The 26,229-nt window shown below is 36.8% G+C and overlaps 1 protein-coding gene across 10 annotated transcripts in view; it reads left to right on the top strand.

The window, feature by feature from the left end:
* The window catches only part of CEP192 (centrosomal protein 192), a 114,769-nt gene that overhangs the window by 64,663 nt on the left and 23,877 nt on the right, over window positions 1–26,229 (top strand). For all 10 annotated transcript variants that reach the window (XR_011420930.1, XR_011420929.1, XR_011420928.1 and 7 more), the window contains 13 exons: window positions 5,483–5,713; window positions 10,141–10,266; window positions 10,450–10,593; window positions 10,723–10,786; window positions 11,461–11,600; window positions 11,698–11,790; window positions 12,287–12,405; window positions 13,311–13,487; window positions 16,459–16,549; window positions 17,366–17,542; window positions 20,845–21,105; window positions 21,355–21,470; window positions 23,039–23,148. Coding sequence is in view for 6 of the 10 variants with exons in the window: in XM_023647476.2 (XP_023503244.2) it covers window positions 5,483–5,713; window positions 10,141–10,266; window positions 10,450–10,593; window positions 10,723–10,786; window positions 11,461–11,600; window positions 11,698–11,790; window positions 12,287–12,405; window positions 13,311–13,487; window positions 16,459–16,549; window positions 17,366–17,542; window positions 20,845–21,105; window positions 21,355–21,470; window positions 23,039–23,148 (1,849 nt within the window). In the remaining 4 variants the exon portion in view is untranslated. The remainder of the gene's footprint in view (window positions 1–5,482; window positions 5,714–10,140; window positions 10,267–10,449; window positions 10,594–10,722; window positions 10,787–11,460; window positions 11,601–11,697; window positions 11,791–12,286; window positions 12,406–13,310; window positions 13,488–16,458; window positions 16,550–17,365; window positions 17,543–20,844; window positions 21,106–21,354; window positions 21,471–23,038; window positions 23,149–26,229) is intronic.

Raw genomic sequence — 26,229 nt, 5'->3', positions numbered from 1 at the left:
AACCGCTTGTTGGATATATGATTTGCAAATGTTTTCTCCCAGTTGCTGAGTTGTCTTTTCATTTTGTTCCTGGTTGCCTTTGCCTTGCAGAAGCTCTTTAGTCTGATGAAGTCCCATTTGTTTATTTTTGCTTTTGTTTCTCTTGCCCAAGTAGACATGGTATTAGAAAAGATCCTTCTAAGACCGATGTCAAAGAGTGTACTGCCTATATTTTCTTCCTGGGGTTTTGTGGCTTCACATCTTACCTTCAAGTCTTTAATCGATTTTGAGTTAATTATTTTGTATGGCAAAAGTTAATGGTCTACTTTCATTCTTTTGCATGTGACTGTTCAATTTCCTTAACACCATTTATGGAAGAGACTTTTCTTTCTCATTGTGTGTTCTTGGCTCCTTTGTTGAAGATTAGCTGTCCATAGGTGTGTGGATTTATTTCTGGTCTTTCAATTCTGTTCCATTGATATGTGTGTCTGTTTTTGTGCCAGTGCCATGCTGTTTTGATTACTGTTGCCTTGTAGTATACTTTGAAGTCAGGGATTGTGATGTCTCCAGCTTTCTTCTTTTTTCTCAGGACTGCTTTAGCTATTTCGGGTCTTTTGATGCCTCATGTGAATTTTAGGATTCCTTGTTCTATTTCCGTGAACAATGTTATTGGGATTCTGACTGAGAATGCATTGAATCTGTAGATTGCTTTAGGTAGTATGGACATTTTAACTATGTTTATTTTTCCAATCCCTATGTATGGTATATCTTTCCATTTCTTTATGTCATGATCAGTTTCTTTCAGTAACACTTTATGGTTTTCAGTGTATAGGTCTTTCACCTTGTTGATTAAATTTATTCCCAGATATTTTATTATTTTTGTTGCAACTGGATATAGGATTGTATTCTTGAGTTCTCTTTCCCTTAGTTTGTTATTAGAGGATAAAAATACCACTGATTTTTGTAAGTTGATTTTGTACCCTGCAACTTTGCTGCAGCTGTTGATTATTTCTCATAGTTTCCTGATGGATTCTTTAGGGTTTTCTGTATATAAAATCATGTCGTCTGCAAAACAGCGAAAGTTTCACTTCTTCAATACCAGTTTAGATACCCTTTATTTCTTTTTCTTGCCTAATTACTCTGCCCAAAATCTCCAGTACTACGTTGAATAAGAGTGGCACGTGTGGCCACCCTTGTCTTGTTCCTGCTCTCAGAGGGATGGCTTTCAGTTTTTCCCTGTTGGGTATGATGTTGGCTGTGCGTTTGTCATGTATGACCTTTATTATATTGATGTACTTTCCTTCTATACCCATTTTATTGAGAGTTTTTATCCCGAATGGAGGTTGCATCTTGTCAAATGCTTTCTCAGCATCTATTGAGATGATCATGATTTTTATTCCTCGTTATATTAATGTAGTGTGTCACATTGATTGATTTGTGGCTGTTGAACCATCCCTGCATCCCTGGCATAAATCTCACTTGATCATGGCATATGATCCTTTTAATGTATTGCTGTATTCAATTTGCCAATGTTTTGTTGAGGATTTTTGCATCTATGTTCATCAGTGATACTGGCATGTAGTCTTCTTTCTTTGTGTTGTCCTAGTCTGACTTGGGGATCAGAGTGATGTTGGTCTTGTAAAATGTGTTAGGAAATGTTCCATCTTCTTCCATTTTTTGGAATAATTTGAGAAGGATAGGTATTAAATCTTCTTTAAATGCTTGGTAGAATTCCCCAAAGAAGCCATCTGGGTGGAGTTTTATTTTTGGGGAGGTTTTTGATTACATGTTTCAATCTTGTTACTTGTGATTGATCTATTCAGGCTCTCTATTTCTTCTTGATTCAGTTTTGGGAGGTTGTAAGAGTCTAAGAATTTATCTGTTTCTTCTAGATTGTCCAGTTTGTTTGCATACAGATTTTCATAGTGTGCTCTTGTAATCCTTTGTATTTCTGTGGTAAGTATTGTAATTTCTCCTCTTTTATCTCTAATTTTATTTATTTGAGCCTTCTCTCTATTTTTCTTAGTGAGTATGGCTAATTGTCAATTTTGTTTATCTCCTCAAAGAATTAGCTCTTAGTTTCGTTAATCCTTTCTACTGTTCGTTTGGTTTCAATTTCATTTATTTCTGCTCTGATTTTTATTATTTCCATCCTTCTGCTGACTTTTGGCTTTGTTTGTTTTTCTTTATCTAGTTATGTTAGGTGTAGTGTAAGATTGCTTATTTGAGATTTTTCTTGTTTGTTAAGGTGGGCCAGTATTGCTATGAATTTCCCTCTCAGGACCAGTTTTGCTGCATCCCATATGAGTTGGTATGGTGTATTTTCATTTTCCTTTGTTCTAGATATTTTTAAAATTTTCGTTTAATTTCTTTAATGATCCATTGGTTGTTCAGTAGCCTGTTGTTTGGTCTCCATATTTGTGACTTTCCCAGCTTTTTTGTTATAGTTGATTTCTAGTTTCATAGCATTATGGTTGGAAAAGATGCTTGATATGATTTTAATCTTAAATTTATTGAGGCCTGTCTTGTTTCCCAACATATGGTGTGTCTTTGAGAATGTTCCACGTGCACTTGAGAAGAATGTGTATTCTGCTGTTTTGGGATGGAGTGTTCTATATGTATCTATTAAGTCCATATAGTCTAGTTTTTCATTTAAGGCCACTGTTTTCCTTGTTGACTTTCTGTCTGGATGATTTATCAATTGATGTAAATGGGATGTTAAGGTCCCCTGTGTGATGCTGTTAATGTCTCCTTTAGGTTTGTTAATAGTTGCTTTATGTACTTTGGTGCTCCTGTGTTGGATGCGTATAGATTTATAAGTGTTATGTCCTCTTGGTGGAGTATCCCTTTTATCATTATATACTGCTCCTCTGTCTCTTATTGTCTTTTTTATCATGAAGTCTACTTTGTCTCAGTATGGCAACACCTGCTTTCTTTTGTTTGCCATTAGCTTGGAGTATCATCTTCCATCTCTTCACTCTGAGCCTGTGTTTGTCTTTAGAGCTGAGAGATATTTCCTGGAGGCAGCTTAATGTTGAGTTTTGTTTTTTAATCCATCCAGCCATTCTGTCTTTTTATTTATTTTTTACCTTTATTTTTTTGGTGAGGAAGACTGGCCCTGAGCTAACATCTGTTGCCAGTCTTCCTCTATTTTGTATGTGAGATGCTGCCACAGCATGGCTTGATTAGTAGTGCCCAGGTCCACACCTGGGATTTCAACCCATCAACAGTGGGCCAGCTCCCAACCACTGTGTGTCTTTTCGTTGGAGACTTCAGTCTATTTACATTTAGAGTTATAGTTGAGATATGAATGCTTAATCTGCCATTTTATCACTTGTTTTCCAGTTATTCTGTATTTCCCTTGTTTCTTGTCCTGTGTATTTCAGACTGCTAATTATGTTTGGTAGTTCTCTGTGATAGTTTCCTCCGTTTTCTCTTTTTTTATTATTTGTGTCTCTGTTCTGATTGTTCAGTGGTTAATGTGAGTTTTGGATTAAAAATCTCGTAGATGAGATAGTCCATTTTCTGATAGCCTCTTATTTCCTTAGTCTAAGCAGGTTCCATCCCATTCCTCTTCCCCCTCTAAGTTGTTATTGTCACAATTTATTCCATTTTGTGTTGTGAGTTTGTAGTTAAAATGACAAGATTATAGTTATTTTTGATGTTTTCCTTCCCTTTATCTTTCATGTTATAGTTGTTTGCTAACCTGTTCTGATAGAGAGCTGCAGTTTTCTGATTTTGTCGGCCTATTTATCTCCTCGCTCAAAGCTTTGTAAACACTTTCTTTCTTTTTTTTTTTTCAGGTATGAGTCCCTTCTTGATCATTTCTTGAAAGGGGGTGTCTTGTGGCGATGAACTCCCTCAGCATTTGTGTCTGGGAAAGTTTTTATTTCTCCATCATATCTGAAGGATATTTTCGTTGGATAGAGTATTCTTGGCTCAAAGTTTTTATCTTTCAGAATTTTGAATATATTTTTCCCCTCTCTCCTAGCCTGTAAGGTTTCTGCTGAGAAATCCACTGAATGCCTGATAGGGGTTCCTTTGTATGTTATTTTCTTCTGCCTTGTTTCCCTTAATATTTTTTCTTTGTCATTGACTTTTGCCAGTTTTATTAATATATGCCTTGGAGAAGGTCTTTTTACATTGATGTAATTAGGAGTTCTCTTAGCTTCTTTTACTTGTACTTCCAGCTCCTTCCCCAGGTTTGGGAAGTTCTCAGCTATTATTTCTTTGAACAAGCTTTTGCTCCTTTCTCCCTCTGGAATACTCATAATCCTTATGTTGCATTTCATAATTGAGTCAGATGTTTCTCAGAGAATTTCTTCTTTTCTTTTTAGTCTTAGTTCTCTTTCTTCCTTCCTCTGAAGCATTTTTATATTTTTGTCCTCCCAGTTGCTAATTCTGTCCTCTATAATATCAGCTCTGTTGTTCAAGGGCTCCAGATTGTAATTTATCTCATTCATTGTGTTTTTCATCTCTGACATTTCTGATTGGTTTTTCTTTATAGTTTCAATCTCTTTTGTGAAGAATTCCCTCTGTTCATTAATTTCATTAATTTTGTTCCTGATTTCATTAAACTGTCTTTCTGAATTTTCTTATAGCTCATTGAGTTTTTTTACGATAGCTATTTTGAATTCTCTGTCATTTAGATTGTAAATTTCTGTGCCTTCAGGATTGATTTCTGGGTGCTTGTTGTTTTCCTTCTGATCTGGAATGTTTAAGTACCTTTTCATACTATTTGATGGAGTGGATTTGTACCTTTTCATAGTGGAAGTATCTGATCACAGATTCCACTTGCTGCCACTGGAGAGCAGGATCTGTGTATTCTGAGCCCATTGTGATCCCTGGTTTCTGTGCCTGTCTTTTTTAATCTGTGCTGCCAGGGCCAGTCTGCGATTGCCCGCTCGCTGCTGCCACTTTATAAATGTATGTACATGGACACTGTTGTGAGTCCCTTGCTTTGGCCATCCTACGAAGCTGGTACAGGTAGCAGGGTGCTTTCTTTCACGTGTATGATCCCTGGGACTTTCTTGCTCTGCCCTCACTATCTACCCTCCTGGTGTGCTGGCTTGATGAAGAAACCCTCACAGTTGCTTGGTTTTTTCTGTGTGGGGCTTTCTCATGACTGGGAAGCAACTTGGAGAGTGAAGGCATTCTGGACGAGAGCTGCCCCTCCCCACTCTTCTTGCAGGGCCACACGCAGTCCCACACCCTGGATTGCTGCCAGGGAGGGAGAGGAGCTCCCCTTACCTCCTTCCACTTCCTCCTTGGGGAGCCAGCACCTCCACCTTCAGACGTATGGTTGTGTGGATCTCTCAGATGTCTGTTGTGTTGTGTAATGTCCTCTGTTGGGTTATGAATGTCCTTTTCATTGTATCTTAGGGGAGAGAGTCTAAGGGAAGAGATCACTCCACCATGATGCTGATGTCACTTTTCCTAGTTGAACTTTTGATTTTCAATGTCAGGGCATTTCTTAACGAGCCATGTGACTTTTTTTTTTAAGGTGGATCTTTCAGCATATCGTTGTTTAGTTTTCAAGAATAAAGTCATCATAAGACCTCATGCCACAGAAGAGATAAAAGTACTTTTCATACCATCTGATCCTGGGATTTTCAGATGTACATTCAGTGTTGCCTCTTGGCCATTTTCAGCAGATCCGGAAACAATAGTACAATCAGAAGCCTTGGCAAGCAGAGTCATTCTTACTGCTATTGCTGAGACCCCTGTGATTGAGGTAACTATTTGTAAACGGGCCTTTGTCATACCTGGTATTTTAGTCAAGGCTGTTTTACCTTAGAAGTAATATTTGGGGAAAAATGAATTGCCACAAAGTTACAATTAAGCTAAACACTGGTTCTTAATAGCTTCTTATTCCAAAATTTAAAATTATTAGTTGTTTTACAGAAACACAGATATGCTTGCTAAGATGTTTATAAAGCGACGTATAACATTAAACCCTATTTTCCAACTGGTTTCTACTATGTATGTAATTTGATGTGCACTTAGGAAAGTATCATATTCATATTCTTCTTTTTTATACCTGAAGATTATTTGCTAACTGAAAATGTTCCTCTTCCACAGTCACTTATTTTTTGGAAATGAAAGAAACTTGGTCTAGCCAATTTGGGATAATGAAGCAGTTGCTGGATTATATGCATCTTTAGGACAATGGTTCTCAACCCTCTCTGCATGTTGGGATAACACTGGGGGTGTTAAATGCACCCCAATGCCTGAGTCCCACCCAGACCAACTAAATCAGAATTCGGGGAGGAGCAGGGAGGCAGCTAGGTATCAATAATTTATAAATATCACCAGAGGATTGCAAATTTCAGCTTTAGTTAACAACCACAGCTGTATAAGAAGTGTCTTGTCTTGGTTGATTATGAGTGAAATTAGAACTAACATACTGAACAAGATTAAGGAATGTGTGAGGGAGAGATGGGGAGGGTATAAAACAGGAAAATCAGAACAGCTCGTCATAATAATTAAAAATTTGTTGAATCCTAATATGTGAATTGAACCTAATATTTTAGCCACACTTAACAGGTGTTACTGACTCCTATAGTTAATTTATTGTTTCATTCAACAAAGTTCTGGGCTTCTGTTTAGTGGTGGGATGTGGGGAATGAGGGGCAGGTTAGCCTCCTGAGGAGCCTGATGAGAATCATTCAGGGTTTCTTTTCACTGTGCATGTGCCTTTTCTCTGGAGAATGCTTAGTAACTTAGCTCAAGAAACTTTTTATTTTCAGGGCCATGGAAGAGGAAGTAGAGTTTATAGAAGTTCTCATATTATAAACTCTTAATGATCTTTTTCTTTTTGCTTGTATGCCAATTTATATACTTTTAAATCAGCTCTGCAATGCTTGCTGTTCTCTAGGGCAGTGTTTTTCAACTTTGGTACTGTTGATATTTCAGGCTGGATCATTCTTTGTTGGAGGTGAGGGGCTGTCTTGTGCAGTATAGGATGTTTAGCAGCGTCCTTGGTCTCTACCCATTGGGCGTCAGTAATATCTCCTTCCTCCAACTTGTGACAACCAAAAATGTTTCCAGATATTGCCAAGTTACCCCCCACTTGAGAACCAATGTCAATAATTTTTTGCATTTCCATACATTCCACTATACTAGGTTTTTGTACCTGACCTTAAACAGCTTACATTTTTGTAGCAGACATGAAAACCAAGCAATATTTGAAGTTGCCATATTTTGAGTGGCTCACATAAGTGATATTTAATAGTGTAAGGCTGTGGTTCCAAAACTTGTCTGCTCCTTGGAATCACCTGACGAACTTCAAAAAATGCTGATGTCTGTACCCCACCTCCAGAGATTGTGATTTTCTTGGTCTGAGGTGTGGTCTGGGCTTTGAGTCCAACATACAGACAAGTTTGGGAACCAGTAGTATAAGGATGGTTCAGTGTTAGCCAGACCAGTGGAAACCTTCTGGGAGGCTTGGAACTAAGAGTATTTGGGCGCTAAAGGACCAGCAGGATTTGACTAGGGAACAGTATTCGCCATGAGAGACAGTTTAGGAATTTTATATAGAGGCCACATCTGTAAAAACCGTTAGATTACTTTCTTAACTTCATAAAGGATCTCTCAGGTACCTACAGCAAATGTCATATTTTATGGTATATGGACTTTTAGTTTGGCTAGATATTGCCAAATTGCTAATTTAGGTTCCCACAATAAAAGTATGAGAGTTCCTATTGTTGCTAGCATTTGTTATTGTTAGATTTTAAATTGTTTGCTTACTTCTTGGATGTGAAATAACTTTCTAATTTGTATACTTGTATTACTAGTGATGTTGAGCATTTTTGTGTATGTTAGCCATTCTGGTTTCCTGTTCTCTGAACTGCTTGTTTATATTTCTTGCCCATTTTTCTGTTGTTTTGGATGTCTTTACTGATTTTTGTAGATGTTCCTGATATTCTGGAGTATAAATCTGTGCTAATAATTATGCTGTGTGATTATTTTTTTGCATTCCTTGGCTCTTCTTTCCAATTCTTTTTGTTTTTGTTCTTTTGATTGGGCTGAAATTCTAAAAAGAACCAAGTCAGGTAAGACCCTGTATCTCAAATATGAAACCAGGCTTGTCTTTCCTCCTCCACGAAATTATCTCTTGGAAAAGAGGGAGGAGTTGCTTCAAATTCACTCTTTGAAGGTAACACATTAGCCTGGAATTTCTTGAATGTTAGTTTGGGACATTCTGAAAAGTTACTTGGCATAATCAGTTTGAAAAAAAAACAACAGGAGATTAAGAAATTTACCCAGATTCAGTGATTATTCCTGGTGGTATGTAAATGCTGGATGTTATACATTAGCCTTTTAAATATCACTTTAAGAAACAATGTACTAAGTGGTTAGGTAGAGGAAATCTTGAATATATGTTTATAAGATAAATAAAACAACTGCCCTATGTTTTATGAATGAATGTCTCAGCTTGGAATAACTTTCAGTGATAACATCACATATAGATTTAGAAAGTGTGTGGCATCAGTTTGGCTGCACGTGAAAGCTAAGTTCTCTGGATGCGTGAAGACAGCTCGGAAAGTATCGCTAGTGAGGAAGCAGCCACCAGTACTGACGATCCCTGTCAGAGTTTCAATACTGTTGTTATCTGACTGTAATACTCTTCTCACAGATCATCGCATTCCTTCCTTTCTCGCTTTCTCCAGATCTCTGCTCAGATGTCACCTGAACACTGTTCATAGAATGGCTGCCACCGCCTGTCACTTCATCCCCACATTCCCACTTCCCACTTCCCTTTAGCCAGCTTTACTTTTCTGTTTAGCACTTTTCAGCATTTGACATACTAAATATTTATCTGTGTATTGTTATTGTCTGATCTTCCTTGTCCCCACTAGAGCGTAAGCCACTTGTGGGCCACTCAGGTATGGGAGCTCCAAGCTGAAAATCACTGAAACCTTTAGTGCTCCCAGCATTATTCAAAGTATTCTTCAGGGACACTGAAAATCCAGAACACATGGGATTTCTATAGCAAAAAGCAGCCAACGTGAATATGAGCTTACACTAAAAAATTTAAAATATCAATTAAAAAATTAGAAACTACATGAAGAAAATATCAGTGAGATGGAGCAAAACTAACTAGCGGAAGAATTAGGACCTGAAACTAGAAATAATCTGAAATAAATTAGAAATACACTTGTGGCATAGGCCTAGGGTTTCACTTTCCTGCAGTCGATCTTCCAGTGCCCACTCAACCCTGGACAAGCTTTCTTGTTGTCCCCTCAGACATGTAAACAGAGTTTTTCCTGTTCTCTTTTCATAAAAAGGGCACTTTGAATTTCTGCACTTTTTGCAGGGAATTTAGATTTTATTCCAGCCTCACTCTGCGCACAACAAGCTCAAGGTCCTACCTTCTTTCTCAGGAGGGTATTGAAGCTCACCCACTTTGTGGGTGAGTCAAGCCCAAACCTTCATGGGCTACCAGGGAAGTCAGCTCCCATTTGCCACTCTGCTTTTAATTTCTGTTTATTTTATGTTTGGCTAGGCCAAGAAAATTCATGTGTGTGTTAAATATTATCCAGCATTTCTACATGAGTGGGTGTGAGGGGTCTGTTAAGTTGGTTTCTCATGTTTAAAGAAGTCAGTCTGTCATGATGGTAGGCACTCATTTTAAACTTTTGATATGTCTGTTTTGATATGATTGTAGACATCTTCAGTATTGTCGGAAGATTGGACTAAATCTGAAAATGCCAACATATGTTTTGAAGGGAATTGAGAAGTTAATATTGTAATAATAGAGCTCATTGAAGGGAGGCTTATATATTTTATGAAATTGTCAGTTTGTCTTAAGATCTAATAGTCTTTTCAGAATAACAGCAGCTAAGATACTGCTTTGTTCTGTAGTATATTTAGGTATATAGGCTACCTCAAAAAAAGAATTTAACATTTATTTTTGTAGAAAATAGCAATTGTAAAATAGCTTGGGGAAACTTAAGTTTACCTTTAATGCTGACTCTTTATTTGTGGCTAAAAAGCGCAGTGATATGCACATAAGCTGTGAAATTTATTAATATATTGCTTTTTATAAATCAGTCCCTTTTTTTCATAATTAAGTAGAAACAGAAAAGAAAGATGTTCTTGATTTTGGTGACTTATTCCTTTTTATAAATCAGTCTTTCTTTTTCCCCCCATAATTAGGTGGAAACAGAAAAAAAAGATTTTCTTGATTTTGGGGACTTGACTTATGGAGGCTGGAAAGCTCTTCCATTAAAATTGATAAACAAGACACGTGCCACTGTGCCTATCAGACTTATTATTAATGCAGTAAGTACTAATGTACATTAAGAACCTGCTAACAGAGCAAATTGATTTGGAATTGTAGACACTGGCATATCATTCTTGGTCAATTTTTCTTATGAAAGTAAATTTTTTTGTTGAGGATTCTGTCAACAAATTTAACATTACACCATTCACGTTATTGAAACTAACTCTTCTATTTCTCAACAGAATGCCATAGCCTGGCGCTGCTTCACATTTTCCAAGGAACCTGTCCATGCTTCTATGAACGCTGCTCCTTATGCTGACGTGATTGCTCAGCTGGCAGCTCCTTCTGTGATCAATCACATGATGCCTGCCAGTTATGATGGACAGGTAAGCTGGGTGGATTGAAGAACTGGTTTAGAATGAAAGAGTAAGTTAGGTTTCTAAACTGTATTTCTTTCATTAAGATTTTGATCTTAATGCCAGTGTACATTAAATTTTTTTTTTTTTATTTTACAGGATCCAGAATTTCTGGTGATTTGGGTTCTTTTCCATAGTCCAAAGAAACAGGTCACTTCTTCAGGTATCATGTTTATGTTTTGTGGGAATTGCTTTACTCTGTAGCTAAATAAACTACAAAGTTGAGGCTTATTTCCTCTGTCAGTAAATATGAATACTTTGCATAATTTGTCAAATATTTTTTTTTTTTTTTTTTTTTAAAGATTTTATTTTTTCCTTTTTCTCCCCAAAGCCCCCCGGTACATAGTTGTATATTCTTCGATGTGGGTCCTTCTAGTTGTGGCATGTGGGACGCTGCCTCAGCGTGGTTTGATGAGCAGTGTCATGTCCGCGCCCAGGATTCGAACCAACGAAACACTGGGCCGCCTGCAGCGGAGCCGTGAACTTAACCGCTCGGCCATGGGGCCAGCCCCTAATTTGTCAAATATTTTATGTTATTTTTTAAATGGGGCAGAGAGCGTGCTGTTTTGAGTTCTATTCATGTAACTTGACTCAAGTACCACTGAAAACTTTTGGGATCTTTTCTGTTAATTGATTTTTATCACATCTACCGATTGGATGTTTTCTTCCTTTTTCTTCTTTCTCTCCTTCGCTCATTTCTGTTCCTCTTTGAGTTCTTTAAAAGATCATCTTGCTTAAGATTCCTTGTGGCCTCTGAGGGCCTAGTGTTGGACCACTCGTGGCGTTTAGAATTAAATAACTCTCTGGTGTCTGAACTAAAAGAATGAACTTTTACAGAGATTCTGGACTCGGCAGAAGAATTCTTGGCAAGGGTTGATATAGAAGTTGATAGCCCAAACCCTACACCAGTCATTAAAAGTATTAGTCTTCGAGCAAGAACAGGAATAGCTAGGATACATGCTCCGAAAGACTTACAGGTACCCTAAACTCTTCTCTTTGCGTTATTTTGTATTAGGTTGATTTCATTCTCATAGTGACATATGTTTAAAATGCCTGTTTTACCCCATCCTTTAGACTATACACTTGTTCGCCAGTGTGGCTTCCTCAACAAAGCAGCACTTACCTTTGAAAAATGCTGGGAATATTAACGTTTACTTAGATATCAAGGTAAGAATTGATGTCAGAGTGCTGTAACATAGTGTTTCCTCACACTGTGAGATCAAATGGAGGAATCTGAGAGTGCTTTAAAAGCTGGGTGTTATACTAGTATAAAATAGATAAGGAACTTTAACATCTAATGTTTTATTTGTAAGAAGCAAGTTCTAGATTAGTTCCTAAAAAATGTGTGTATTATCCTGTGGCTAGGTAGAATTGAAGGAGAATGATCCACATATGTAGACATTATTTCTGAGACATGTGGGCAAATGTGAGGGTGTTAGTGACCAAGAATTAGGGGTGGGGTGGAAGATAAAGTTTGTTATGGAAGAGGAAGGAGAAAGAAGTACTTTTTCCAAGAGAATAAGACAAAGTGGGACAGTGATGGACAAAGAGGAAGGGGAAAATAATCTGTCATAGTAAAGGAGAAAGACACATAAGGAGAGTAACTGTGTAAAAGCCATATTTGCCTAAGTTGGCATTTAGTTATAATTATATAAATATTTAGATCCCAGATCAAGGAAGTCACTTTTCAGTGGATCCAGAGACTCTATTCCTTAAACCTGGAGAAGAACACGAAATTATAGTTTCATTTACTCCAAAGGATCCCAAAGCCTGTGAGGAAAGGTAATATAAAATTGTTCATAATGACAAGTTTTTTACCCATTTCTCAAAACAGCCACTTATTTAAGCTATGCTTCAATCCACATCCTGAATGATAGAGTACATGTTTTACTTCACCTATAGATGATATAGCTCTGTTTAATCTCTTTCATTTAGCCTCAGGTTTTTTCTTTTCTTTTTACTAAAAATCTCCTTTTAAACTAGCTGACTAGAATTTAAGAAATCACAATTTTCAAGTATATTTTGAGAAAAGTAAATAATAAAATGTTAATCTTGATGTTTCTCGTTAACTTTTTCTTTCTCTCCAAGGAAACTATTGATTGACTTGTCAGTTGTTAAAGATACTTTTCACCACCGCTTCTCCAGTTCTCTGACTTTTTGGCACCCAGTCATAAGTGACTATCACCTCACAATGGTTAGAGCACCATTGTCATTAGTATTTGAACTTGCTTGATAAGCCTAGCTTAGAAGCATGCTGTCCAGAGCCACATGTGGCCTATGGCCCACCTTGGGTATAGAATGCCCTGGTGTGCTCGGTCTGCTACTGCTTACTGGAGAAAAGCTGGCCCGCGCAAGTGTGAATACTTGTGCCTGAATGCTTACCCTCAACTTCACTGGGTTAACTCTATCATCCGGGAAGCTTTCCTCAACTCTTCCCAAATTCCTCATAAATAGTGTTTAGTAGTATTTCTATAGCCCTGTGACCTTCTCCTCTTCCACCGTATAGATAGTACTGTAACAGACTCTTTTTTGTCTGCATTCTCCTCTGGAATATTAAGCTCTAAGGGTGGGAATGTCATTGTATCCTTAACACCCAGATCAATCTCATGGACAAAGGAAGCATGTAGGAAATAGTTGCCAAAAGAATTGAATTCTGAACATTCAACTTAGATGGTTTTCTTTGTTAGGATCTTGAGAATATTTGTGCAGCCATTTGGACCTCAATATGAAGTGGTGTTAAAAGGTGAAGTAGTTTCTTCAGGCAGTAAACCTGTGACACTTGGACCCTGCTGCTCAGATATCCCATCAATTTTATCCAACAAGCAGTTTCTGGCTTGGGGAGGCGTCCCTCTTGGTAGAACACAGTAAGTGTGCATGTAGCAGCCTCCGAGTGCTAAAGTTTTGCTGTCATCACCTATTGTTATTCTCTGCTGTATTTATATGTTTTTAGAATTGAGATAAAGCTGTTTTATACTCCTTGATCTTCTTATCATGAATTAAAATTTTTTAATTAAAGTTTTCACCTCTTTTTAAAATGTAATCCAAAAAAAGTAGGTTTTGGTTTTCTTAAGCTCTTTGGTAAATTCTCTACTGATTACCAAATTTAGGCAATTATGAGTATCTTTGTTCCTTCTCTGGAAGGCACTATGGACAAGTAGGAAGAAAAATAATTAGAGGCATTGCATTCTGTTTAAGGAGTTTACAAACTATTCGGTGAATACATCTTACTGTAAAGAGTACTGGAGTGTCTAATAGAGCAGATATATTCTGTCTTAGTTTAATGTGAATTATGTCTCTAATCTTATATTTATTTTGGTTATACATTATGGATAACTCTGAGTTAATAAAATTCATTGGCATATAATATGTAGTAAAGTAATATTTTTTCCCTTCATAAACTTAGCAACATATCTAGATTTTTTTACGGACCCCAAATCAGTAAACACTTCTAATTAACAACCTAGGAAATAATTAAACCTGAATGTTTATTCATTCATATTTTGTGCTTTTGTGTTTGTCCTAAGTGTTTTACCATACATTCTGTGGTACCTGAGAGAGAGGAAAGTTCTGGTTAAATCTCGACTAACGATGTGAAGAAATTACTTCTGTAAAATTATAGTTTTGTCTGTGCCAGAGGATCTAATTGAACCTCCTTACTTTATAGAGTTCATACGTCTGCTTAACCATTCATGTGGTTATCTGTACCTTGTCTTGTTCCAAAAGCAGCTTATGAGTCAGTCCCATGCCAGTGCAGGGAATTGACCTGAAAAGCCTATCATGTCCCCCGTTTACAGGAGTTGGTTAGATGTCTTACCTCAGCCTGGAGGAGCAAGAATGGCTCTTCTTTAGTCAGTTGATGGTACGCCACATGATGGCTAAAGGGGGCTTGTGAAAGTAACAATTCCAGAGAGTTAATAGATATTAAACATGTTAATGTACGTAAAGTGTTTAGTGCAGCGCCTAGCTAAATTATGGATTTGTGTTTCTTTATTTCTCCTCCCATCTTGGTGTTCTGCTGAGAACAGTAATTTTTCCTACCACAGATGGCTCCTGCTACTCTTCTGTAAAGATGTGGCAGCAGTGTTCCTGATAAAGAGGTGTTCTATCTGCTTATTAAAGAATCTTCCTATTTTCTCTCCCACTGTGAAATGTCGTAGGAGCAGACAAAAGCTGTGACCCAATGGGTGCTAGGAGGGGACTCAGAAACAGGGCAGGGAGATGATGATGCCCAACTAGATCCTCTGCCTATGCGGCACTTGCCTGCTCCTGACCTGCCTTTGTAAAAGGTGCTTGTTGCAAAAGGGATATTTAAAGTGAGCTCTTCTTCCAGAGTATGGAGGAGAAATTAGTATATATAATTTAGGGGACAATATTCTCATTGAGTTAATGGGTTTTGCCTCAGTTGCAGATAGGAATGATAATTAATAAATTAAAATTATGTTTTCTAAGTGTAAAGTGGTCCAAAGTGGCATTTCATTCCAACTTGGTATTTTTAGATTTCTAAAGTTCTAGTTTTTTTCATATATTTATTCATTCGTTCTAGTTTCTCTCTCTTAAGTCTGCTTATATACTTTGACTATTTGTTGGTTAGAATTTTAATATTTTTTCTTATTAATTTGTCCAGACTCTTTATATAATAAAAATGTTCACCCTTTTTATTTTGTATAGTTTATTTTTAAAATTAGAAACTGAGCCCCCCCACTTGAAAACTCTACTACTTGAAAATGATAACCTCATTTCTTTAAAACTAAATAAGGAAAAATTTTTTTAAATGATGTTTTTCAGGTAAGTCTTTCCCAGTCAGTGTACCTGTGGAAGGCTTTTCTCAGGTGTGCTGTTAGCCAAAGGTCTTAGATTTTATTCTGAGGTTAGGCTCAGCAGCCTTTCCCTTTTAACACAAGGTGGACACGGCATAGACCACTGCTTAAATAATTAAGTATTAAATAATAACTGCCAATCTTCAAAATGTGAGTAAAATAGAGATTACTCTTGTATTCTCTATCCTCCAATGATGAGAAGATTCATATACTTTTGAAGATGGAAAGAGCTTCTTAATATCAGCAACCTGGTATTCATATGTCCATTCTACTTGCATTGTAACTTTTTTTTTTTTTAAAGATTGGCACCTGAGTTAACAATGGTTGCCAATCTTCTTTTTTTTGTCTTCTCAAATCCCCCCAGTACATAGTTGTATATTTTAGTTGTGGGTCCTTCTAGTTGTGGCATGTGGGACACCACCTCAGCATGGCCTGGTACGCGGTGCCATGTCTGCGCCCAGGATCGAAACCGGTGAAACCCTGGGCCACTGAAGCGGAACATGTGAACTTAACCACTCGGCCATGGGGCCAGCCCCGCATTGTAACTTTTCAAAAGAAAGGTTAATTCAATATACTATTTAAAAGCCTGCTTTGTGCAAATAAGTCTCTTAGAGTGAAAAATCTGGGCAGTGTGCCTAGGACCCCTTATTTCCATGAAAGCTAGATATTTGAGCTAAGTGTGGTATTGACTTAATGACTTAATGAATTTGTTAATCTTGATTTTCACTGATTGTTTCGTAGGACAGATCATAGCTATATAGTATAAATAATAAGGGCAGCTAAGGAGCTGTAATAGGAGAGAGATTAAGCCAAAAGCTTCTCTGAAATGGTGAGTCTTGAGCATATGTTTTCAGAAATGTAGACTTCTAGGACTTTGGAGATAATTCCAGGCTGCTAAAATGGCATATGCAATCAGTCCATCTCTGAACATTGCAGTTGACTTTAATTGGCTTTGTTTTTATAATAGTAGCAATATCCATGGAGGAAAACCACATTTAAAATGTGTAATTGTTTTTAGGCTTCAGAAACTAGCTTTAAGAAATGATTCTACGTCTACAACCCAACATTTACGACTGCTTATTAGAGGACAGGATCAGGATTGCTTTCAGGTTTGTGGAGTGCATGGTTTTCTTCTGTTTTATGTTCCATCTGGATGGTACCAAAAGTTCAGTCTCTGATCCCGATGCCAAACCAAATAACAAGAACAGAGTCTTGGGAGAAAAAGGAAGGCTTTGCTTTGCCAGGCAGAGGGAGCAAAGCAAGGGCGAGTGCTCCATAAGTTGCTTGCTCCCCGTTAAGAAATGGCGGTGGGTTTTTATTGGGGATTTTAGGTAGGGGAGAGGGTCCAGGACCTCCTTGGTCAGGCTTTTCCCATTGGCCTGTGTCTCGGGCTCCTTCCAGCAGAGGAGACAAAGGATTTCTCAGATGAGTGTCCTTGGCTGTTTATCTCTATGGTGGAAGGTAGACTCCAACATCAGGAAGCCAAGGAGCTAGGCCTGGGAAGCTTTGGTTTCTTGATATTCTCTGGACATTAGTTTCTCTGTAAAAGAACTTCAAGGTCCTGGGATTAGCCACAACTTTAGTGGGAGCCCAGTGTGAGGTCATCTGGACTTTAACAATTTGTGACTTCTATTTGGCTCTGTAGCTCAGGGAGTCAGAGGTTAAAGAAACAAGCATTTACATGAGTATAACTAAAGAACCAGGGAACTGGGAATGTGTGCCTTTAATTTTAACCCATATATACTGGGTTCACTGTAGGGGAACCAATATCAGGGCTGGTATTAACTAGGAGCTGGTAACATGGATGCAGAACACTTAGATATGCAGACTGTTTTGTGTTAGTCATCTTTGAAGAGTTTATGTTAATGGCATGTTTTATTTGTGCTACTGCTTTGTTTTATACAATGATTGTTTTTAAATTGTAGCTTCAGCACACTTTTGGTTCAGAAGAGCGATTGACCAGTAACTGTGAGATCAGAATTCTTCCAAAAGAAGACATTAACATCTCTATATTATTTGCACCTACTCGATTATCTTGTATGTTGGCTAAACTAGAAATTAAACAACTGGGAATTCGATTACAACCAGGCATTAAGTTCACGGTAAGATAATGTTATTGTTCTTTTTCCTCCCATAGAGTTTATGATGTGTTATAACTATTAGTTTAATATTGGTAAATTATATATACTCTGCTTCTTATAAGTCAAAATATATAATTGCTTAGATTTATAAACAAGTTAGAGAGTAATTATATACTTTGTAGAATTGTCATGTTATAAAAACAGCCACCATAGTGTTCCTGTAAGTAACAATCTCTTCTAATGCTTTTAACTTTCATTTCAGTTTGAGAATTTTGAAGTGTACCCAAACTTTTCAGGAACAGATTTTTTGGTAAATCCAGATTGAACTGTTTAAGATGTTGACTTTCCAAGTAAATTTTACTTTTTTGGTTCAGCAAAATATCTATTGACACCATTTAGCAGACCCTCTTTCAGATATAGAGATACACAGATAGGAGTTTTTATATTTTTTTTCCTCCTAGCATAATTTTTAAAAATTTTACAAAGGATTTCAAGTTATTTCCATAGATGGATTCAGAGCACTAAGAGAGAAAAGTGATATATCACTGAGAAAAGGAAAGGAGGGCAAGATAGTCGAGTGAAACTCGAGCTCTGTAGAAGTGCATACCTTAAAACTGTACGGTTGTTTGGCAGTGGGGCTGGCGCTAAAATTCAGGTTCATTTCCTAGTGTCAAGGTTAACAATACCTAGACGCTTTTTCTTTTTGTAGAGATATTTATGTCAAATTTAACTTTTTTTGATGCTGGAGCTTGACATATTCTCTGTGGAACTCTTCAATTGGCCCTGTGAGCTATAGAGGGCAAAATTGTTTGAAGATATAAGTGGTCATTTTTAGAACTAACATCGTTACATGTGAACCTAGGACACAATGCCAAGGTACTACATACTCTAATGATCTGGTTTCATATAATGATCAAGTGGTTTGTGGAGAGGACTAAATGGGCTGTATCTTTCAGACGATCATGAATATATTTTGATTAGTTTCAGGTTTACTAGCCAAGATTTTGAAGTTATTCTTCAACAAGAATCTCTGGAGAGCTAATAATTCCCTGGTCATTTAGGACAGAACCATTTGATTTGACAGTCAACCAAACAGAAGTTTGGGTTGATAGTCTCTTAAGACATATCAGGATCCTAGTGGGAATCAGAGCTAGGTAGATGCCACCTCTCCTCTCTCAGAGGTGGGCTGAACGGAGACCTGAAGTGCACAGATGAATATGGCTCTTATCTCACAGGAAGACTTAGACTATCAACGTTAATGTGTCTTTGTGGAGATAAGTAGCCGGGTTCAGTGGTGGAAGTGCCCTGAGCTCTAGGGATGAGAGAATCCGGGCCTCTATTCCTCACCCTGAATCGGTCTCTTCACTCATTTGTGCTTCACTCCCCTAGCTGAAATGCAGCTAATTACCACCCCAAGTTCCTGGTTTGGTTGTGAGAAACAAATGAAATTATCTGTGCTTTCTGTATTATAAAACATGATGGGACTGCAATAAAAATATATTCATTGCATGCTATGGGTATCTGCCAGGCACTACTCTTAATCACTACATGGATTATCACATTTTATCTTCAAAACAACTGTCTGAGATCATACCACCATCTCCATTGTACACATGTGGAAACTGAGGCCCAGGGAGATGCCTGCCCATGGTTGTGCATCTTACATGCCAGTAAGTGGTCAAATTCAGGCTACCTGACTGCAGAGCCCATGATTATCCACTGTGCAGGCTCTAGGTGTTCATACTAGCTCTCTGTTTTCTAGTCCCATAGAGCAGCGATCCTCAACCGGAGGCTGTTTTACCCTCTAGGGGACATTTGGCAATTTCCAGAGACATTCTGGATTGTCATAACTGGGAGCGGTAAAAGGGTGCTACTGTGATCAAGTGGGTAGAGGCCAAGGACGCGGGTAAACACCTTATAGTGCACAGGGTGGCCCTCACTGCAGTGAATGATCCGGCTCAAAATGTCCATAGTGCCGAGGGTAAGAAACCCTGCTCTACAGTCAGTTTTTCTGTTGAATCTTTGGACTTACTAGCATTAGTCACATTTCGTTTTATTTAAGCATTCTTTTTCTTAACTGTTTACTCAGTAGTTATTTGTGGTTTCTTAGACTTTGAAAATACAGGAAGAATACTTATATTGAGTGTTTTCAAAAGCTAACTTTTTCCCTGTTATTTTCTAGTTTCAAACATAAAATTTATTTGCAAGTTTCTGTGGGAAAAGAAAAATTAGGAACACTTTTGGCTCCTGAAACTCCCAGAGCTCACTCTAAATGAGGTGGGGTTTGTAGGAGCTTCAGATCTGAAGCCCTTTAAAATGCTATTAATTTTAGCAAGCAATTACTAATTATGAGGAGCCTAAATTTAATTTTTCAAAATGTTATTTTGATAAGTGCATAACATAACTCAAAATAAGCTATTGATGTTTTCAGGTTTGCAAGGGGTTCTTTGGCACTTACTTTAATAATTAGGAATGAAAGATCTTTTTTAAAGGAGTACATTTTAAAGAGAATGAAAAGTTTGTTTTCTAACAGGGCATCTATTTTCCTACATTCTTATTTATAGAGTTTATTCCGTGAATCCTTGTTTCTTGGTAGCACTGAGCCCTGAGAAAGCATCCTGGCTCAAGGACAGCATCAGTCAGCACCTAAAGGCTGCCTTTAGTCTGCAGCCCCGCTACCGGGGCATCTGTCCTCTGAGAGTTGTTTGAGTGCCTAGCTTCTATTTGGTCCCTTTGGCATGCTTCTCTCTGACTGTGCTAGACAAAAGCTAACAGGATTATAAGACAATAGATTTTTCCCCAAAAACGTTTTATTTCAAAAATTCAGAATTACTAGGAAGTTGAAAGAATTAGACAGTGAACACTCACATACCCTACAGCTTAGATTCTACAGTTAAGATTTTCCTATATTTCTCTCATCACGTATCTAACCATCCATCATTCATCTGTTTTTTATGCATTTCAAAGTAAATTACAAACATAAGTAAATTTCACCCTAAATACTTCTTAAGCAAGCATATCTGTACAGTACTAATCTTTTTATTATTTCTTTATCATTTAAACTTGGCTTTCATAACAATGAAATAATTATTCTTAGCATATTGGAAGGTAATTTTGCAGCTCTTCAGTTTGTTTTTCTCTTAAGACAAAGTTTTAAGTATAACGCTGGACTGGAAGTGGGGTAACAAGTAGCCAAAGTACACAAAGAATAATAATTTTAGTTATGTTAAATCTGTATGTATTTTTTTCTCTGACTATAATTTAATCTTCTGCTTTCTGTTTACATAGGAATAATTTTGGATGTATGTATTCTGTGCTTTTAGATACCTTTGTCTGGATATGGAGGAACAAGTAATCTTATTTTGGAAGATGTCAAAAAATTATCTGACAGTTACATGGTAACAGTGAATGACTTAATACCTGGCAGAGAAAGGAGAATTGTTTTTTCTGTCCGTAACACTGGCTCTCGGGCAGCTTTTGTTAAAGCAATAGGTTTTAAGGATTCTCAGAAAAAGGTTTTGCTGGATCCTAAAGTATTAAGGATTTTTCCAGATAAATTTGTGCTCAAGGAAGAAACACAAGAAGTAAGTATAAAAGTCTTTGCACTAAAAATATGAACTCATGTTTTTCTTGATAATTATCTTATGGCTAGAAACTAAAATAATATTTGGAAATAATATTGGAATAGAAGTACTTATCTGATATTCTTGGAAATGCTATGCATATACATTCATGTCTATTTTGACTGGTTAGGCTCATGTGAGAGTTTATTCATAGTGAAATAACTTAAGAAAAATATTTAATATCACTCCTGATTTTTTTCTTGGCTTCAGGATGTTACTATAATATATAATCCGTCAGACAGAGAAAGCAATTATAAAACCACAACAGAACTGTCAACTGTGTACTTCTTTAGTGGAGATGAAATTTCAAGACAGCAGTATCGAAGGTAGGTTACTTATCTTAGACAGCATTGGAAACTATTCAGTAGAAATAATGAAGTCATAAAAAATGGTTTGGGATTTGGAATTTCTGAAACATGTTTCACTATTTCTTAGTGAACTGGTAGATGAAAAATCTTGATAAAGTTTATGTAGCTGATAAGCTACCATAATGTGAAGAGAAAATACCTGTAGGAAACTCATTTCGTATGTTTGCAATGTACCTTCTTTTTGAGACATATTTATTGTGCATCTTCTCTTACTCAAATAGGAGACTCAGACTTCATAATAGGACCATCTTTGTAGTGATGGTAGATCAGTTTCAGGAAAGATTTAAGAACTACTGAAAGAGTATATTGTAAACACACCTGACTTATTTGGAATATTTCTGGGAATGTTGTGAATTATGTGAAAGGATCAAGTCATGTTTTAGAAATGTGTAGGGTGTTTAACTCTGCTAACTACTTAAAGCAGGTGCTTCTAGAAAATCTGGTATATCTAGTTTAAATTAGTTTAATATGCTGCAATGTTGTCAAATTTAGATATTTATGTCTAGCTTGTGACTTAAATACAGGTAACATTCTTGTATGTTGAATTCAGAGTTCTTGTGTTATAAAATTTTGTTTCCTAGCCCGGAGGACCTGAATATAATATAAATAAGTGAAGCTCACAATGTTTCCTCTGTTAGTAGGAAATCATTAAATCCCGGTGGAAGCGGGGCACATGCATGTACCAGTCCTTCCTTCTTCCAACCCTTTGTGCTCTGCTCTGTTTTATTCTGATGCATAATTTAGGAAATTGTTTTGTTTTATTTTTAATCTGTTGAGGATTATTGGAATGTTTAAAAAGAGAGAGTTTTGTGGTAAATTGCCACATGATGTTAGAGCAGACGCAATGTGAAAAGTTCAACTTTGAACATGGTTTTGTTTCTCAATTAAGCGTTTTAGAAATAGAAACTGACATTTGGAGAAATTCGATTTCTAGATTTTTTGGGTTTTGTTTCCTTTCTGTCTACTGGGATATAGAAATCAGCATATTGTTTTAGAGCTTCCTCTTTGCCACAGATTTACAGTGATGAGATTTCTTTTGTTTGTGAACATCTGAGTACTACAGAGAAATTTACATTTCAACTCTCACCTCAAAGATTCTCTAGAGGAGGCCAGATAAACATAGTTACATGGTAATTTAAGTGTCTCCCTCTGATGTCTTATTTGTATCATTTTCTTAGCATAATTTTTTTCTGAGACAAATTTCTAACTATAACCAAATTATCACAAACAATGAAAATGTTAGACCTGAAAAGAATCTAATTTTACTCTTCTTTCTACTGTTACATTAGGGAGTTCTTGTTTTGATGTTACTATTTGGCTGGAACTGATGATTGTACTACCATATATAACTTCTAAAGGAACTTCCAGAATAGGTTTTCTTTTTAAAATTACTTATATTAGGATTTAAGACATGAGATCTATGTGCTAACGTATCATGCTCTTAGTGGGATTTGCCACATACGCTGATGAAAATCTAGTTAAGGTAATTTTATATCTAAGTTTTGAATGAAAATCTCTACTGGCAGAGCCCTGTTGCATAAACCAGGGATTATAAAACAGATACTTCCAGAACATAGTGTGCTACAGAACATTGATTTTGCCGAAGCATTTCAAGATGAGCTACTGGTAACTGAAGGTAAGAATTTCAACGTCTTAAATCTTTTGGGTCATTTGTAGTATTACTTAGGTCTGGTGATTGAAATAAGGGGGGAGGGTGTGAGTTTAGATATGGCATCAGGCTGAGTTTGAGCCACAGTATGACTTTGGACAAATACGTCACTAAAATTCAATTTCCTTATCTGTAAAATGAAAAGAATGATAATATCTAATTTCTCATCATACAGAATTGTGAAGATAAAGTGAGAGAGCTTTACAACGTAAATGTTAAGATATGATTAATATATTATTGCACCTATTCTATGGGTAGACCTGTAAACAGGAGGAGGAAAATGGTCATTGTTAAACTCAAATTAATTACTATTTAAGACTTAATGATTGTGAACTTACACTCGTTTTGAGATTTCTGTGCTTTTGTACCTACTATACGATTTATGGAGGATGTGATGGTGGCAAAAAAAAATAATCCAGAATAGACAGTGGTGGAGTGACTCTAACTTAGATGTTTAGCCCTATCTGAGCTAAACAGTTCAAGTATTTTTTGGTGTTTATTACTGATACAAAAAATATATATATTGAGACATACAAATTATATAAAAATGTAGAGATTTTCACCACAGTATTATATATAATAGCAAGAAGTCAGAAGTAACCCAAGTGCCCAAGAATAGAAAATTATTTGATTATGCAATAGAATATTTTGAAGCTATTAAAGCAATTATATTCTATATTAAATAGTATGGGAAGCTCTTCATTTATTAAGAAAAAATTATTTTTAAAGTTTGCATAATAAGATCTCATTTTGGTAAAAATAATGTGTCTATGTATAACTACATAGGCAAAATAGCAGGGGTATACACAGCAAAATATTAACAACAGTTATGTTCTGGTGGTAGAATTTCAGGTGGTAATGTTTTTCCCCCCTGTTTTTGTTTTCTAGTTTTTTAATGATGTAACATGTATTGCTTCTGAAATATGAAATAGTAAAGGAAAAGGATATTTATGCCTCTGTAGAGATGATGTAATGTAATCTTTGATCTTTTCAGTAATTAAGAGTCTAGATCATCTGCTAAAGGCAAGGCAGGGTGGGTTAGTTAAAAATAATGAAAAGATTTGAAATGGATCTTGTCAGCATGTGTTAAGGTAGCAGAGTATTGAAAGAACCTTGGATTTACAGTTGAAACTCAATTCAAGACCCAGCTCTGCCACTTTCAGCTCTTGTGAGCTTCACCATCCTTATCTCTTCCTCATAAGAAAGATCCTAATAAAAGAGTTAAACTGAGCTATGCTACGTAGATGAAACACAAACACTTAGTGACATATTGCAGCAATAATGAAGACTGTGATTAAAATTAAGTGTGAGTTTGTAGTGGTTCAGAATTTGACACAGTTTCATGATTCACCAATGTTTCATTCATTAAATGGACGTGTTTGAGAGTACAGGGTGCCAGTCTGTAGAGGTGAAAGATGCAGTTCTTGCCCTTTAAGGGTTTACAGACTAAGGGGAAGGCAGATGATTAAAGTACAGTATGAAAAGTGCTATGATAGAGCTGCATTTAGGAATCTGGGAGAGCACAGAGAAAGGATACCCCACTTAGAATGAGGTGACTCTTGAGGTATCCTGAAGAACGAGGAGGAGCTGACAAGGTGGAGAACACAGGGACCTACATGGGTAAGGATGTTCCAGGGGAGACAGCTGCATATACAAAAATTCGAGAAGTGTGTTATATTAAGAGTCTCATTGATAAACTCAACCAAGAGCTCAGGTGACCTGCTGAGATTACCTATCTAAGACGGGATTGAGTTGAGACTTCAGGTCTGTCTTTGGGACTCCAGATTCCACCTCAAGGAATATGGGATTCCTTGAGATGGTATATTTATCATCCAGGTGGAGGGAGGAAACAATCCCACTTAATTTTGTGTTCATTAGTAGAGTAGATCACCTATGAGAATGTTGCAATTGAACTTTTTACATGATTATTTTGAATAACATTTGTTTGAGCATATTACTATTAGAAGTATTTGTAATCTCACTTTTGCAAAATGTGTAATTAGTGGCAAATATTTTTACAGTTGATTTAAACTTTTGTAGTCTGATGTCTTGGTTACTATAAATTTCAATTTACACTTACTGTGATCTTTTAAAATTTCCATTTAAGGGGGCCAGCCCCAGGGCCGAATGGTTAAAGTTCCATGTGCTCCACTTGGGCAGGCCAGGGTTTGCAGGTTCGGATCCCGGGTGCAGACCTACTCCACTCGTCAGCCATGCTGTGGAGACATCCCACATACAAAACAGAGGAAGATTGGCACAGGTGTTAGCTCAGGGCTAATCTTCCTCAAGCAAAGACAAGAGGAAGACTGGCAATGGATGTTAGCTCAGGGCAAATCTTCCTCACACACACACAAATTATCATTAAAAAAAAATAATTCTTAATGTCTGATTTATATGTAGAATACAAACATATTCTATAAAATTCCTTGTATATATAAATTCAGATGGATTAATATAAAGGTGTTCAACTCAAGCCCTGTTTTATTAATCTACTGTATTTAGTTATATTAATATTGCCTGGTTTCTAGATTTGCTTAAGTTAAATGTCTGTGAGACTACCACTTATAAGTTGTGTGCTTTTAACCTCTTTGTGCTTCAGATTATAATACCTTCCTCAAAGAGGAGTTGTGAAAACTAACTAGGTTAATAATACAAAGGGATTAGGACAGTGTGTGGCCCACAGTAAGCTTTATGTAAATGTTTGTTGCCACATGTATCTTTAAAAACATTCTCTTTTTTTTGTGAGGAAGATTGTTGCTGAGCTAACATCTGTGCCAATCTTCCTCTACTTTATGTGGGATGCTGCCACAGCATGGCTTGAGGAGTGGTGCTAGGTCTGTGCCCGGGATCCGAGCCTGCAAATCCCGGGCCACTGAAGCAAAGCAAAGCACATGAACTTAACCAATATGCCACCAGGCCGGCCCCAAAACCATTCTTATTTTAATGCTCACAACAATGCCTGAGATAGATTGTCACTCCATGTCGTACTTGAGGAGACAAAAGCTTAGAGAGGTTAAGTTGCTGAAGGTCACAGAGCTCATGATTGGC

The sequence above is a fragment of the Equus caballus genome, chromosome 8, assembly GCF_041296265.1.
Source record: "Equus caballus isolate H_3958 breed thoroughbred chromosome 8, TB-T2T, whole genome shotgun sequence".
Lineage (NCBI taxonomy): Eukaryota > Metazoa > Chordata > Mammalia > Perissodactyla > Equidae > Equus > Equus caballus.
This window is presented reverse-complemented; position numbering and strand designations above follow the sequence as displayed.